Source organism: Phoca vitulina, unplaced genomic scaffold (assembly GCF_004348235.1).
Source record: "Phoca vitulina isolate PV1807 unplaced genomic scaffold, GSC_HSeal_1.0 scaffold8, whole genome shotgun sequence".
Classification (NCBI taxonomy): domain Eukaryota; kingdom Metazoa; phylum Chordata; class Mammalia; order Carnivora; family Phocidae; genus Phoca; species Phoca vitulina.
In genome coordinates this window covers 43,595,954-43,613,065 of record NW_022589711.1, presented here as the reverse complement: position 1 = coordinate 43,613,065, position 17,112 = coordinate 43,595,954, and the positions used below count along the sequence as shown (strand labels likewise).

At 42.0% G+C, this 17,112-nt stretch overlaps 1 protein-coding gene across 3 annotated transcripts in view; it reads left to right on the top strand.

Moving 5' to 3' along the window:
* Positions 1-14,656, top strand: part of GOLGB1 (golgin B1) — a 98,859-nt gene extending 84,203 nt beyond the window's left edge. For all 3 annotated transcript variants that reach the window (XM_032406654.1, XM_032406653.1, XM_032406652.1), the window contains 7 exons: positions 3,835-4,000; positions 4,202-4,339; positions 10,671-10,814; positions 11,623-11,720; positions 12,297-12,431; positions 13,780-13,885; positions 14,145-14,656. In XM_032406654.1, coding sequence (XP_032262545.1) covers positions 3,835-4,000; positions 4,202-4,339; positions 10,671-10,814; positions 11,623-11,720; positions 12,297-12,431; positions 13,780-13,885; positions 14,145-14,279 — 922 coding nt within the window. In that variant the 3' untranslated portion in view covers positions 14,280-14,656. The remainder of the gene's footprint in view (positions 1-3,834; positions 4,001-4,201; positions 4,340-10,670; positions 10,815-11,622; positions 11,721-12,296; positions 12,432-13,779; positions 13,886-14,144) is intronic.
* Positions 14,657-17,112: the final 2,456 nt, after the last annotated feature.

Here is a 17,112-nt window from a genome sequence, read left to right as displayed (position 1 = left end):
TCTTTGTATGTTCTAGGTATAAGTTTCTTGTCAGATAGGTGGCTTGCAAATATTTTCTCCCAGTTTGCAGTTTATCTTTTCATTCTTCTTAATTTTGATGAAATCCAATTTAATGATTATTTTTCTCTTTATGCAGATTCAATAATTTCTGTTGCTCTGTCTTCATACTCACTGATTCTTGATTCTTTCCTTCATTACTTCCATTCTGCTATTGAGCCCATTGAGTTAGGTTTTATTTTGGATATTGTATTTTTCAGTTCTAAAATTTCCATTCAGTTATTTATATCTTCTATTTCCTTGCTGAGGTTTTCTCTATTTTTTTAAATTGAAGAATAGTTAACATACAGTGTTACATAAGTTTCGCTCGCCAAGATAAGTGTAGTTACCATCCGTCACCATACAAAATAATTATAGTATTATTGATTATATTTCCTATGGTGAGCTTTTCATTCCTGTGATTTATTTATTTTATTTTATTTTATTTTAAAGATTATTTATTTATTTATTTGAAAGAGAGAGAATGAGAGAGAGAGAGAGGGAGAGCACATGAGAGGGGGGAGGGTCAGAGGGAGAAGCAGACTCCCTGCTGAGCAGGGAGCCCGATGCAGGACTCGATCCCGGGACTCCAGAATCATGACCTGAGCCTAAGGCAGTCACTTAACCAGCTGAGCCGCCCAGGCGCCCCTGTGATTTATTTATTTTATAACTGAAAGTTTGTACCTCTTAAGATCCTTTCACCTATTTTGCCCATCCTCCAACCCCCCTCTCCTCTGGCAATCACTGGATTGTTCTCTGTATTTATGAGTCCACTTCTTTTTTTGTTTGTTTGTTCTTTGTTTTTCAGATTCCACATATAAGTGAAATCATATGGTATTTGTCTTTTTCTGACTTATTTCACTGAGCATAATACCCTCTAGGCCCATCCATGTTGTTATGAATAGCATCTGTCTTTTTTTAGTTGAGTAATATTTCTGTGTGTGTGCGTGTGTGTGTGTGTGTGTGTGTGTGTGTGTGTACACCAGATCTTCTTTATCCATTCATCTATCGATGGACACTTGAGTTGCTTCTGTATCTTGGCTATTATAAATAATGCTGCAGTGAACATAAAGATGCATATATCTTTTTGTATTAGTGTTTGATTTTCTTTGGGAAAATACCCAGTAGTGGAATTACTGGGTTGTATGGTATTCTATTTTTAATTTTTTGAGGAACCTTCATACTGTTTTCCATAGTGGCTGCATCAATTTACATTCCCAACAACAGTGCATGAGGGTTCCTTTTTCTCCACATCCTCACCAACACTTACTATTTCTTGTCTTTATGATTCTGACTGCTGTGAGGTGATATCTTACTGTGGTTTTGATTTGCATTTCTCTGAAGATTATAATGCTGAGCATATTTTCATGTGTCTGTGGTCTATCTGTGTATATCTTCTTTGGAGAAATGTGAAGCTTTCTCTGTTTTCATTTATTTCCAGTGTGTTAGTAATTGCTTGTTGAAGCATTTTTGTGGTGGCTGCTTTAAAATCCTTCTATGATTCTATAAGATATAATTCAACATCTGTGTCATTTCAGTGTTGTAATCTGTTGATTTTCTTAATCAAGTCATGACTTCCCTGGCTCTTGGTATGATGAGTGATTTTCAGTTGTATCCTGAACATTTTGGAGATTATAAGACTCTCAATCTTATTTAAATCCTCTGCTTTAGTAGGCTTCCACTGATACTTTACTGTTAGATGATGGATGAAGTCCAGCGGGCTCCCTACTCGGCCTTCATTGATACCGCAGGAGAGGAGGTGCTTTGATACTGCCAGGAAGAGGCAGAAGTCCAGGCTCCCCACCTGTACTCCACTGATACTGCAGTTGAGGGAAGCAGTGCGTCATTACTGTTAGGTGAGAGTAGAAGTCCAAGCTCCATACATGGACTCCATTGATACCACTGGAGGGGTGTGGAGAAAGGCATTTCACTATCACTGGGTGGAGAGAAGAGAAAAAAATGATTTCTGGTCTATTGATTTTTATCCCCCCTCTCTCCCTGTTTACCTTTCTCTTAGCTTTTCTCTCTTTACCTCCACATTTGAGCAATTTTGAAGAAAAGTAGTTAATTATGTCTCAAGTGGGTGTGAGTAAATTAGGGGAAGGAAAGGAAGACATTTTACTTCACATTTAGAAGGAAGAAGAAGATGAGGACACAGGTTTGATTCCCTGACTTTTTTACCATTTTCTTTAGCTGAATATCTTCAGGACCTGTCTTCTGCTCTTGATCTACTTTGGGGAAATTAGCTTTTCAAACATGAAAAAGCTGGAACATCTTGTTCAAGCTTCTGTTAACCTCAGGGTTGGCTTATTAGGAGAGCCTGGATTTATACCATAACCTTTCTCTTCCCCTTGTGGCTATTGGTTTGCTTATTCTGCTCTGATTCCTGTGCTCTCTTACATAAGGTGGCGGGGGCAGGGGGTAAGTGAGGTATATCCCCGTTATGGCTGAGTTCTGTGAAGTAATCAGCTTTGTTCCTTAGGCCCTATTCTCCATTGAGCATCTCTTTCCACACCATGACCACCTTCCAGAAAAATGGCAGCTTGAAGCTTTTTATGGAAGATTATGATCTTTCTTCTGCATTCAATTTTTAAATTGTTCTCTCTCATTTTTCACAGATATCAAAGGAAGTATTGAAAATCCTGTGCCTTTTACATGTAGTGGCCTTGTAATAAAATTTTATTTTAGTTTCTAAGTTTGCGCTCTGCCTTTTTGAAAAACGTTTTGACTGTAATCGAACTCACTTCTTAGCAAAGCAGGATTATTTCATAACACATATGTGCCGTTTAGAAAAGAAGGGACCATTTTGCCTTATTTCTAGAATGAAAGACAAAAAAAAAAAGATACAATTCAAACAAGACCTTGTACTGTTGGAATATTTAAATAGAGACATGGGTACTATTCAAAGTGAAGAGATACTGCAGGAATGTGATTACAATCCTAATGAGTTCTTTTAGACAGGGAGAGAGAGAAGTAGAACTAAAGAATGTGGCAGAGACACAGTTTTTGCTAGTACTACAAAAAATGAGCTGGGGTCAAACAGAAGCCTCCCTCTTGGCCAAATTTGGGGAATAAATAGAAACAGCAGCTCATATTTGTTGGGTGATTATGATATGCCAGGCTCTGTGTTGGGTGCATGACATACAGTGTCTTATTTAATCTTTAGAATAATCCTAAGGAATAAATAGTTTATTCCCATTATACCAGTGAGGTTCAGAGAGATTAGAAACTTTACTCAGGGTCTGATGCCTAGTTTATAATAGAGCCAGTGTTTGAACCCAGCTCCTTCAAGACTCTACGGTTGCCCTGGGTAGCATTGCATTTTTGTAACTATGATGTTAGTCTGCATCTGGTACTACCTTTCTGAAGAATTACAGTGGTTTCCCATTGTTTACAGAATAAGGTTTATTTAGCATGCTACTCAGTTCCCCACATCATCCAACCTCACTTCTCTATCCTCATTTCCTACCCTATCCACTTTATATACTGTCTGCTACAATTCCAAAATTCAGTATGTATGTGTGTATATATATTCATTTTTGTGCCTTTTGTTCAGTATGTTCCCAGAACCTGGAATGCTTTTCCATGAAATCATCCTCAGTCCTGCCAGTTGAAATCCTTTTATTAGTTCAGCTTCATCATCTTGCTCTACAGTTCAATTTATAATATAAATTTTGCTCTGGTGATATATTTTGTTTACTACATCTCTGCAGCCCATAATACTGTTTTGAATATGTAATTATTCATCCATGTCTCACAAGTATTTTTTTGCCTGCAATTATTTCATGTGTTTTGTAGGATGGAAAAGAGCTCCTGGGAAGCCCAGGAGCGGAGAATGAAGGAGCAGTACCTTATGGCTATCTCAGATAAAGATCAGCAGCTCAGTCATCTGCAGAATCTTATGAGGGAATTGAGATCTCCTTCCTCCCAGACTGAGGCCTTCAAAGTACAATACCAAAGACAGGTGAGTAATTTCAGTGCTGATTGCTACTCAGAGGTAACCACAACCCAGGAAGCATCAGCTTCCTGCAAGCCAAATGCCTGTCTGCCACTCTTAGGCAAGCTGTCTTGTGACCTCCTGTGAGGTGGACAGAGTTCATGAAGGGAAGGAATTAAGCATGAACAGCATTAGGAGGGAATTTCATCAGTATTTTTACTCTGGCAGGCATCCCCAGAGACATCAGCATCCCTAGATGGATCACAAAACCTAGTTTATGAGACAGAACTTCTTAGGACTCAGCTCAATGACAGCCTAAAGGAAATTCACCAAAAAGAATTAAGAATTCAGCAACTAAACAGCAAGGTAAGTGTTTCCTGCTAGACTGGAATTCAGTTTCTTATTTCCATGACCAGAAGCCCAGGAGGTAAGTAGAAGCTGATTAAGCCTAGGTTCTAGCTGTAGTGTATCTCAGGATACAGAAGATCTACTTTTCTTGGAGTCTGGGTTGCTCACCCCAAAGCACTGGACATGGGGCCATTTCCTTTTCCTCATCCTTGGAGCATCCTTGGGAGTGATTTGGAGAAATCTATTCAGTAAGAATAAAAAAAAAAATCCAACTCTTTTAGGAAGCCTTGCTCCCCAGCATTGTCTCCCTCTCTGTACCCATGTTAGTAATATTAAGGGACCTCCCCACAAACCCTCCAATACCTCCTCTCTGTTTCTCACCAGTGTGCAACAAGAAAATGTCTCAGGAAGGAGGAAGGAAGCTTTCCAGATGTGATTAGATAGTAGGGATAGAGGTGAGAGATCTGCTCTTCATTCCACTTCATTTGTAGGCTTCCTCATTGGTGTCTAATGTTCTGGAACTAAAGAAGCCAGCTTTTCCCCAAACCCCAGCCATGCCAGTCCACATACTCTAAGGAAGCATACTGAGATAGATAGGATGTATTTCTTTCTTTCTTTCTTTTTAATTTTTAATTTTTTATTTATTTGTCAGAGAGAGAGAGAGAGCATACAGGCAGGGGGAGCAGTAGGCAGAGGGAGAAGCAAAAACACTGAGCAAGGAGCCCAATGTGGGACTCGATCCCAGGCCCCGGGGATCATGAGCTGAGTTGAAGGCAGATGCTTAACCAACTGAACCACCCAGGCATCCCTTAATTTTTTTATTTTTAATGTTTATTTTTTAAAATTTAAATTCAGTTAACCAACACTTAGTAATCATTAGTTTCCGATGTAGTGTTCAACAATTCATCAGTTGTGTATAACACCCCTGGGATGTATTTCTGTAGGGAAAAGCCACTTTGCCATCTGGTGCCTAGAGCCAATCTCACCAAGGCAAGATTAAAGAAAATTATTCTTGGATGCCTTCTCACATCTCTGTTCTCTCTCCTCATTCATTCTCTGGCTTCTCTTCCTTCTTCATCTGCCTCTCCTCCCCTACCTGCTTACAAATCATTATACTCCTGTTGCTTTCTGACTATTCAAAATATTCTTGAGTGGCACCTCTCTAGTTCTGCCTTCTTCAGAGGAACCCAGCTAGGTAGTTTATGTTAGAACTAGAAGGGATTTAAGAGGTCATTTAGACCCTAGAATACAAAGATTGGCTGTTAGGAGAGCTGTGAATGTCCAAAAATTTATATACAAATTGGTGTGCGTGTTTGTGTGTGTGTGTGTGTGTGTCTAAGTTTATCATCATGAGAACTCATCAGTTCACCAAGGGATCTATGATCCAAAAATGGTAAAGATAGGTAGGCTATATCACAGATAGGGAAACTAAGGCCCAGAGGTATCAAGTAATTTGCCTAAGGTGTTTGGAGGAGGTCATTCTGAGATAAATATGATAACGTATGTGGAAAAGCACAGTACCTAGCTTATGTAGAAGGTATTTATTAGACATTAAATTCAACTAACTGACATTAAAGTATCAGAGGCTGATAACGCTATTAACTTTGGCAGAAAATTTGCATTTTTAAAATTAGGTTTGTTAATCCAAATGAATGGGTAAAACTGTAGACCCTTTATTGGACTAATTATCTGGAAGTTTTCAAGGGGGCTCCAGAGCAGCTCCCATCCAATTCTCATTCTTTCCAAGATCCCATCTCAACCTTGTTACATTTGCTCTCCTGAAAATCACTGTAAATTACTCTGGGCATTTGTCTTTCTATTAATCTTTTTAAACCTGAGATTTAGGGCTATTAGTAGATAATGAGGTCATTTTAGTGAGTAGCAACTAAAAAACTTTTTTTTTTTTTTATTATGTTATGTTAGTCACTATACAGTAGTACATCATTAGTTTTTGATGTAGTGTTCCATGATTCATTGTTTGCATATAACACCCAGTGCTCCATGCACTATGTGCCTTCCTTAATACCCATCACCAGGCTAACCCATCCCCCCACCCTCTCCCCTCTAAAACCCTCTGTTTCTTGGAGTCCATAGTCTCTCATGGTTTGTCTCCCCCTCTGATTCCCCACGCCTTCATTTTTCCCTTCCTTTTCCTAATGTCCTCCATGCTATTCCTTATGTTCCACAAATAAGTGAAACCATATGGATAATTGACTTTCTCTGCTTGACTTATTCACTTAGAATAATCTCCTCCAGTCCCATCCATGTTGATGTAAAAGTTGAGTATTCATCCTTTCTGATGGCTGAGTAATATTCCATTGTATATATGGACCACATCTTCTTTATCCATTCATCTGTTGAAGGGCATCTCAGCTCTTTCCACAGTTTGGCTATTGCGGACATTGCTGCTATGAACATTGGGGTGCATATGGCCCTTCTTTTCACTACATCTGTGTCTCTGGGGTAAATACCCAGTAGTGCAATTGCTGGGTCATAGGGTAGCTCTATTTTTAATTTTCTGAGGAACCTCCACACTGTTTTCCAAAGTGGCTGTACCAACTTGCATTCCCACCAACAGTGTAAGAGGAAGGTTCCCCTTTCTCCACAACCTCTCCAACATTTGTTGTTTCTTGCCTTGTCAGTTTTTGCCATTCTAACTGGTGTAACGTGGTAACTCAGTATGGTTTTGATTTGAATTACCCTGATGGCTAATGATGATGAACATTTTTTGATGTGTCTGTTAGCCATTTGTATGTCTTCTTTGGAGAAGTGTCTGTTCATGTCACTGCCCACTTTTTGACTTGATTATTTGTTTTTTGGGTGTTGAGTTTGAGAAGTTCTTTATAGATCTTGGATATCAGCCCTTTGTCTGTAGTGTCATTTGCTAAAAAACTTTTAGTGTAAATGTTTTATTGAAATAAAATCTATTAAAAGCGTACAAATCATAAATACCCAGCATATTTTCACAAAGTGAAGACACCTGTATAACCAGCACCCGGGTCAAGAATCAGAACGTACCCAGAGCTCAGAAGTCCCTCGTGTCCTTTTCTGTTTACTACCACACCCTTACGACTACAGATACGTGGAATCATATCTTCTCTTTTATGTTACTGCATTTATTTTGTGAGATTCATCCATGTTGTTTTAGACAGTATGATTTTTTTCCATTCTCATGCTATTTAGCATTGCATTGTAGGCATATACTATAGTTTCTCTATTCTGTTGTTAAAGGACTTTGGGGTTTTTCCAGTTTGGGGCTATTGCAAGTAGTGCAAGTAATGTTTTTTCTAAAACAAAATAAAAGAGATTAGAGATATGTAGGGATTATGTAATATATAACAACGAGTCTAGTTTTAAGAAACTTTAGTTTCAGTTTTATATATTTATATACTAAGTTCTGGGTCATAATCAAAGTTATGTTTTCTTTAACAGCTTTATTGAGCTATACTTCATTTATCACTTAAAGTATGAGAAATACTACTTTGGGTCACTGTCATTCTGGGTGGGAAAGAGTTCTTCCTTTAGGCATCTCTATCACTAGTGTCATTCATTCATTCATTCATTCATTCATCAAGCAAATAACTATTATTTGCCTTCTATGAGCTTGGCCATATGTTAGGATACACAGTGGGCTCTCAGGGAGCATATCATCTGATGAGCTTAGAGCCTCACTCTAAATGGGTCCCAGCTAAGTAGGAGAATTGCTGCTTGGGCCCTAGAATGGGATTGTAGTAGACAGGCTATCAGCATAGAATGCTCCTCTCCAAGCCACTGCCCTAATTCTTTCCGTGGATGCTCAGACTTTATATATATTTCTGCCAACATGGTTGGATGTTTGTATGTATGTTTGTAGAAACTTAAAATTTGTAACCTAAAACTTAAAAACAGGAGAGGAATGACTATTGATATAATGTAGTCTAGATTATTCCCTCCTATTCTGTTTTTATAAGTATAGATACGATAAAGCACAACAGCTTAGGAGCTGGAGCAGAGGTCAGCAAACTCTTCCTTAAAGGTCCAGTGGTAAATATTTTCGGTCTGTAGATGATGCGCCTGTTACCACTATTCAGCTCTGCAGCTCTGTCACAAAAGCAGCCGTAGGTGGTACGTAAACAAATAGAGCAGTCATATTCCAATAAAACCTTATTTACAAAAAAAGGCAGTAGACCCTGGATCATAGTTTGCCAACACCTAAACTATAGGGATCTACATCTAATCCTAAACAGGATAATGCAAACAGTATAAAAGGTGGTTTATATGAGGGTGGCTTATAAGCAATTAGATTTCTCCAGTTAAGGGGGTTTTGCTTCCAATGAGCTTTACAGGTCTATCCTTTCTCCTCTAGATCTGTGAAAGAAAAATAGTGTTGTATTTTTCAATAGTGAGAGATTGTTTTTGTTTTTGTTTTGGGGTTGTTTATTTGGTTTTGGTTTTGGTTTTTTGGGACCATTTGGTGGCCAGAAAATTAACTTCCGTTTGTTAGGAGATCATATTACTCTCTGTCTCAGAACCCAGTAGTTGTCATCTACCCCTGTCTTCAGATTAGTATTGCTTCTCAAACATTTATATTCTTTTCTTTACTAACTGCTCCTACTCCCCCCCAAAACCCATAACCTGCTTCATTTCTCTTGCTGAACCCTAGTCGGGATGCCACCACATAGTAGGTAGAGCTGTAGACTTGGAATCAAGAACCATACTTGAGCCCGGGCCTGTCGTCTGTTAGCCACAGGATGTTGGGCAAGTCACTGCTCATTTTTTTGTTTGTTTGTTTGTCATTTGTTTTGTTTGTCAATTTCTCTTCAGAGGTAAGGTTACTCGTGATTTTCATTCTGGCTATGCAAATATTTTTGTTATACCATGTGGATTTCTTTTTTTTTCCTTTAAAAATTTTACTTATTTACTTGAGCAAGAGCGAGAGCAAGAGAGAGAGAGAGAGAGAGCAGGAGCAGGGGGGAGGGGCAGAGGGAAAGGGAGAAACAGACTCCCTGCTGAGCAGGGAGCCCGAAGCCCCAGGACCCTGGGATCATGACCTGAGTCGAAGGCGGACGCTTAACCCACTGAGCCACCCAGGTGCCCCCATGGGGATTTCTTATTCTAGTTTTCTGTATGCATCAGATGTCCTTCCCAGTCAATCAGAGTATCTCTAGAAAAATGTATCTTCTCCTCTCTGAACATTGAGTCAACTTTTTTTCTAATTTAAATTTAAGTTAGTAAACATATAGTATATTATTTGTTTCAGAGGTAGAATTTAGTGATTCATCACTAGTTACATATAACACCCAGTGCTCATTACATCAATGCCCTCCTTAATGCCCATCACCCCATTACCCCATCCCCTCACCCATCTCCCCTCCAGCAACCCATATCAACTTTTTTACACAAGTATTAACCCAGAATACTTACAAAAAGATACTCAGGAAAAGACAGAATATGCATCCAGTTACACCCGTTTCCCTTCACATAATGCTTACGGTCCTACAGTAGGTACTTCGGAGAGACATCTCTATGGTTGTTAATGTTTCCAGATGTTAATCGGAACTAGAACTTGAAACCCGACAGCCTGCAAGGGAGGTATTAGAATTCTAGTTCCAGGGGACTGAATTCAAATCACTGGATAGGAGCTACAATGGGTAAATTTTTTGCTCAATATAAAAAAAAAAATCTGTTTTTGACATGGTGAAAAATAGCTTGGGCTGCTTTGTCAGGAGGTGAACACCCCTGACTCTGGACATGTTACTCAGGTAGTAGAGGAAGGTCCTGCTTTGAGCGACTACAATATTTCCACCCGTGAGAGTGTACTGCACCCAGTGTCGTTTCTTCCACGTACACAGGCAATTTAGGATTTCTTCTGTTTCCCCCCCAACCACACGTTACAATTTCTTTTTCTACTTTCCTGGTAACTTGTAACTCTCTATTGAAGAGTCTGCCCAGTACTATGGTTGTATGAATTTCTAGGTGACAGCTCTATCTCATATTGAGTTCTAAGGATGATAGTCATTTGTTAGTAATTTCATCTTGGACCCACACTGCTGTCTTTTTCCTCTTACATACCTAGGATAGTTTATACTCTCGGATTGTTTGTGGGACCCTGCTTTCTGGTTTCCCAGTCAATGTACTAGGCATCACAAATAAAGTTTCCTACTACTCCTCCAGAATTGTCTTCCTTTTCAGTTGAAAAATTCTGAGTTTCCTCAGTTTGAAGGAACACACAATGCTGTTGTTACCATTATAGAAATAAAGGTCTTACATTAAAAACAGTTAGAACTTTGAAACTCAGGAGAGTCTTCCGAAGCACTGCTTGTTGGGAAACAGTCCTGTGGGATGGTGCTCATCCTCTCCTCTGTTTCAGTTCTCTCAACTGCTCGAAGAGAAAAATACCCTTTCAATTCAGCTCTGCAATACCAGTCAGAGTCTTCGTGAGAACCAGCAGCACTACACTGACCTTTTTAATCACTGCGCGGTCTTGGAGAAGCAGGTCCAGGAGCTGCAAGCGGTGAGCAAGACGGCGGTGAGAGGCTGGGAAAACGGTTAGGAACTTGAGCGCAGATGGCAAAACATAAAGAGCGGCATGGAAGAGGCCGGCGCTGTAGGCTGAAGATAATTAGGTGTCATGGAGGAAAGTCCGAGAGAAGAGCAGAGCGTTTGCTGAGATGGGAATAAGGCCTAGAAAAATCAAAGTGTGAGGGGATGAGAAGGAAAAACATCAGTGAAATGGTGGGAGAGAAATCAAAAAGTGAATGGGAAACAGTGATGACTGAGGCTTTTGGAACTCTGACACTAAGATGGTGTGGATTTTGCTTCAAGAAATAAGAAAGCCGTAGGAAGATTTGGCCCCGAGAAACGAAGCAGGCGGGGCTGTCGAGCAGCTGTAGAGCTGGGGTGCCCTGCCGCCGCGGAGGTGGGGGGTGAGAATTGGTGTGCAGATGACTAGGCCGGGGCAGGAGGAGGAGGTTTGGGAGGGGCAGTGGAACAAGGGAAGGATCACAGTAGCTTCTAGAAAAGCCATGAGCCTCCACTGGAAGAAAGCAGATAAGCTTTTAAGTGGTAAGCCTTTCAACTTCTAAGAGGTGAGATTCAAAAGTGAGAATCTAGGAAAAAAAATCTAATCCAGAGTTTTCAGTAGGAGATTCATCTCCTAGAGCAGAAGATTCTCACTTCTGACTCTGCTCTTGAAGAGGATGACAAGTGGAGCTGTTCCTCTCCGAGGTGTCTCATTCACTCTGGTGTTCAGTGTGTTCTCATTTTGCCCACGCAGTTTCTTAAGTGCTTTCATCACTGAATTACTAAACTTACTGTTCTAGGGGCCGCTGAATATAGATGTTGCTCCAGGAGCTCCCCAGGAAAAGAATGGAGCTCACCAGAAGAGTGATCCTGAAGAACTGAGGGAGCCACAGCTCAGGTAGGGGAGCAGCCCACAACCCTGGTGCGTGCACTGTGTGTACAGAAATGGGCCGTCATCCAGATAGACCTGGAGCCCAGGGTGTGGATTTAATATGTCTTCTTATTAGCCTCACAGGATTGATGTGAGGATTAAATAGTAACAATTTAATAAATCTGTAAAGTTGGAAAGTTTGTAAAGCAGAAGCAGCACAGCAGCGTACACACACACACACACACACACACACACACACCCCACACACACTAATCCTCTGGTATTCAAATGAAAGATACGCAGTCAATACACACACACACACACACACACTCTCTCTCTCTCTCTCTTTCTCTCTAATCCTCTGGTATTCAAAGGAAAGATACACAGTCAATCCCTAAAGTCTCAAGGCATTTTCTGCAGCTTCTTTCGACAACTATACTTTTAAAATGTTCCTTTTTTTATCTTTTCCTTTTTCTCTTTTTTGTGTTTGTATAAACTTCTAGACATTTTCCTGCTTTATAACCTTATGAGGACTTTGAATCCCTTGTATCAGCAACTGTGTTCTGCATCCACTGATGCTGTTTTTGTCCTTTCATTTTGAAGCTTTGCAGAAGCCCAGCAGCAACTGAGCCACACTAAACAGGAGATGAACGAACTGAGGAAGCTGCTAGAAGAAGAACGAGACCAAAGAGCGGCTGCTGAGACTGCCCTTTCCGTGGCCGAGGAGCAGATCCGGCGGTAAAGGGCTGTGGGAGATAGCCTAGCCTCTGTTCACTCCTGATCCTTTCTCGTTACACTGTGTGCATTTCAGTGGCCAGGCTTGGGAGTCATTAGGATCTGGCTCCCATCTTGAGATGGGTGCTGCAGTGCATTTGGGGTCAAGACAAGCCACACTAATCCAAGCTTAGCCCCTCCCCAGTGTCCTCTCTGGCCCTGGTGCAGAATGCAAACTTAGGTAGCTGATCACATGCTGCCTGCCTAGGCCCTGTACTTGCCATTCTCATGTTCGAGCTTCATGGTGTATGTGCAACTCAGTGGACTTGTTATTTAAAAGCAACCAAATATTCTCACCAATATTCCAGACATTTCATTTGTCCTCGGCCTAGCCTACAGAAGCTGACATACTGACCCGCGTCCTGCCAGACTGTGCTGTCCCAGGTCACGGATGCCCCCGAGAAGCTTATCATCTGGAGGAACAGACACAGAAGGTGTACTGTGCAGTCAGCCTGGCTCTCAGAGGGAAACTGGCAGGATGGAGCAAGGCTGTGAACCCTCAGTGTCTCCTTCCAGGCTCACAAATCAGATTAAAGTATTCTTTCTCTCCAGGAGAAAACTCTGTGACTTGCAAAGAGAGGCCAAGAGTGTTAGGCTAACAGACATCCCTTCATATGGAGGCGGGAAGAGTTCCATCCTCCCCAGCACAGTTAAAAAGTGCATCCCTGCAGGCAAATGTTTGATCAGATGTGCTGTGTTACCTGCAGCTCCTCTGATGCAGTTAATGCTCTTGCAAGAAACCATTGAGTGGATAGGGCAGCTTTTTCAGTAAGTGGAGAAGTTCCAGTATTAAACAAATCAGCAAGAAATGAAGAAGAAAGCAGTAGAGGCTGCCAGTTGAGTTTAATTCTAAGAACCCCAGAAAATGCGTTCTTGGATGCTTTTGCCTGTTAGCCTTTAGTAAATGAGAAAGAATAGAATGAGTTTCTCTCGTGTATTGGAAGAAAAGAACAAGAGGTTTAGAGAGAGACAAACCTGGGTTTTGAATTCTGGCCCTACCTCTTACTGTCCGTGCCACCGTGGGCACGACATCTCACCGCTCTCAGCCTTACTTTGAAGAAACGTACGTCCAGCACCCAATCCAGCATCTCTTACGTAGTAGGCATCCATTCCTAGTAGTTAGCGCCACCTTCTCTGCTGCAGAGAGAAACTGCTCCGCCTGCACCCTGCTTGTGTGGGGCAGGAACTGTGGGAGCAGCCTTTGCCGCAGGTCTCTCTTGCCACGTCACACGGCAAGATGACGCGGAAGACTTCACCTGAGCAGCTGCTCGTGCTGGGAGCCAAGCCATGCCTCTTTTCTTTCTCAACACAGGTTGGAGCACAGTGACTGGGACTCTGCCCGGTCTCCCATCATTGGCTCCTGCGGCAGTCAGGAGCACGCACTGTTAATAGATCTTACGAGCAGCACCTGTCGAAGGGTAAGAAGGGGAGAAGCGTGAAGAGAGGAGACTGTACTGTCGCACAGGGCTGGCTGCATCGAGGGCAGGGGGTCAAGGAAAAGGAAGGGGCAAGTCCAGGCACTGATGGATCTCAGAGTTGGAGGAACCTAGTGGAGCTGGCCAAGTGACCCTGAGGGGGACTTTCTCCCAGGATACCTCTTTCCCACAGTGTTTGGAGAAGGGAAAGGGACATATCCCTGTAGGGTAAAACTCTCTGACTTTCAAATTTTTCTTTCAGACCCGGAGTGGTGCTGGATGGAAGCGGGTCCTGCGTTCACTCTGTCATTCCCGGACCCGAGTGCCACTGCTAGCCGCCATCTACTTCCTGATGGTTCACGTCCTGCTCATTCTGTGTTTCACAGGCCATCTATAAACTGAATTCTTACCTTTTCGACCACTCCCCTCAGAACTTGGAATTCCCTCATCTCTAACATCAAAACCATCGATTGTAGTGGAACAGTCTTCCCACTTACAGGTCCTCTCTCCAACTCTCCACAGAAAGTGCCTGCACAAACAGAGGTGGATGTGAGCCCAGGGCGGAGCTGCAGGGACCAGCGAGTCTCCTTTCTCCTACTGCCCGGGGCCTGAACACTTCTGCGTAATCTGAGGAGGCCGCACAGTTGCTCGCTGAGCCTGGGATTTGTTCACATTTTCCAGGGCCCTGATTCTTTGTGGTCCTGTGAAAAATGCTGAGGACTGTCTCTCAGCTGAGAAGATGGTTGTAATAAACCTAATAATCTGTAGTCCAGTATCATTTCAACTGATACTTTCTTTGCCTCATTTACCTTACATTTCCTCCTGCTTCAGAGGGAAGGTAGACCTGCCATAAACGAAGTTCTAGGGAACAGGATCTCATAGAGTAGCTGATTAGGTCTTCTGCAAAATAGGGTGGGAGCTGAACAACTCTCCGGGGGTTTTGGCTGCCGGATCACAGGGTCGGACAGCGTCTCCTTCCCTGGCTGTTCATACATCACTGGAGTTAGATTTGTGGTCCTGGACTATAAGGATAGGATCCTATTGTGTATGCCCTTGATCCCATGTATCCTGAGGTAGTAACTGGCCCGTGCCTTTCCCTTCATTGAAAGGAAGAACTGGCTATGGACGGTGGGAATCAGATTCTTGTCATTCCTGTGTTGTCTGGGCATGCCTCAAATGCCGGCCCTGAAGCAGTATACTCAGAGCTAGTCCTGGGTGAGACACTGACTACCACTGGGGGGATCTGACTGGCCTGGCTTCTGGAGGTACCCAGCTACTCTGCTACTCGTGACAGTTATTCCAGTTTCTCAGCCCATAGTCATCCCTCTATGTAACAGAGCTGAGGCAAGTGGAGGGTGAATATAGAGAAGACAGCATTTCTAAACCTAAGCTGAGAATGGCAGCCAGGATTGAATTCCATTTATGCCTGTTCCTCGCCTCCCCTTCCCCCACCCTTACCTGCTGGTTATTTTCTCATTATGCACATGGTGTGTTCCCTGCCTGCTCTTATCACCCAAAGAAGAGAAAACTGGTGGACTGATTGATCTGCTGTGATCCTTTGTTCTGCGGTGACCAAATCTTGGTCATAGCAACCCAGGAATTTTCCTGAACAACTGTAAAATAATAAAATTATTTTCAGAATCAAAAATTGTGGTATGTACATGTGTATGAATGGATGTATACACGGGTGCTTATGTTCAAGTACTTGCATGCTGGAGAAGAAAGGTAGATAGGGGAAGGAGGGTGGGGCAGCCAGGAATGGATTCAGGGTTAGTAAACTCTACCTATTCAGGCTTCCTTCTCCCTGGCCAGTACCAGTTAATGGCTGCATGTGTCATTCTAAGTCTTAGCCCCTAGACCCCGGGGTGATGAAGTGGAATGAGGAAATTCATTCTAATACTGAGCCAAACAAACTGGGCCTTAGGGCCTGAGATTCATGCTGTTCATGCCTGGCCCTTAGAGAATGCTTATCTGTGTATACTGAAAACATTAGGCCCCTAAGGATCCCTCTGGGTGGGAGTGGGGGGAGGGAAGTCTAATAGGGTATAGCAGAATAAACATCACTGTTATTTTTATATTCAGTTGCTGCTTAGGAAAAGCTAACTTACTTTATCAAAGTATAATAAGTGAATTGAACTAAGGTTTTCTGGCTTCAAAGCCCATGCTATTTCTATGTTGTACACCTCGCTGTCCCATTAGAAATGAACATGGGACATTTGCTAAGGAAAGCTAGGGTTTCTTGGTGTCATCTCTGATTAAATTCTATGGTTTCTCTAGAGAATTGTGTCTGGATGGTGTGTCACAGTATCTGGTCTGATCATTCCCATTTTTGACACTGAATTAGGATTCCAAATGATCTAAAAATCCTTCCCCCCTCAAATTTACTGTTCCTTAAAATAATTGTGGTACTGCCATAAGTAGGTCATGAAGTAGGAAAGGTGAGTAAAGACACTACTACTGCCCCCCCCCCAAACTGGCAGAGAATCCTTAAGAAGTGACTAAAGTCTTATTTCTAATGCAGAAATTACTTCTGCTGTATCTTAGACCACTTTTATCTAGTCTCTGCTTGAGTCCATTGGGGAGGTTAAAACTGAGCAAATCAGGTCAGAACTCTGCATCATCAGGCTTAGATTAGACTAGGTCAGATACGGTAAAAAACACTCCCAATTTTTAGTAGCTAAAACAGCAAAGATTACTGTTTAGTCTACTTGTGTTGTCATCATTCTCAGTTGGGGACCCTGTCACTTGGTGACCCAGGCTGCCATAGGAGCCATTCAAGAACAGCAGTTTGCCTTGGTGAACAGTGGGCCAAAGAGCATGACAAAGCTTGCACTGGTCTTAAAGTCTCCACCAGAAAGTGATGTATTTCACTTCTCACATTTAATTGGCCAGAGTAAGTCACCTGAGCAAGTCTGACTTCAAGAGGGAAGGGAGGGGCAGCAAATCTTGATGAACAGTAATACCAAATGCCACAAAGACCTTCCAACATGTGGTACTATCTAGTTCTTCCAGACTTTCTTCTGCTAACTGGAACCAAATCTTTCTACTGGTTAGCTCAGATTCCTCACTATCCCCTAAACAATCTGAAAATTTCTCTCTCCATGTCTTCCCTTTCCCCTGCGACTTACTCTCTTCCACCATTCAACTGATCAATGTTTATTTGACTGTTGTATGCAAATCCCAGTTTTAAGTGCTATGGGTAATGTAGAAGTGAGTTTCTTTTTAAATCT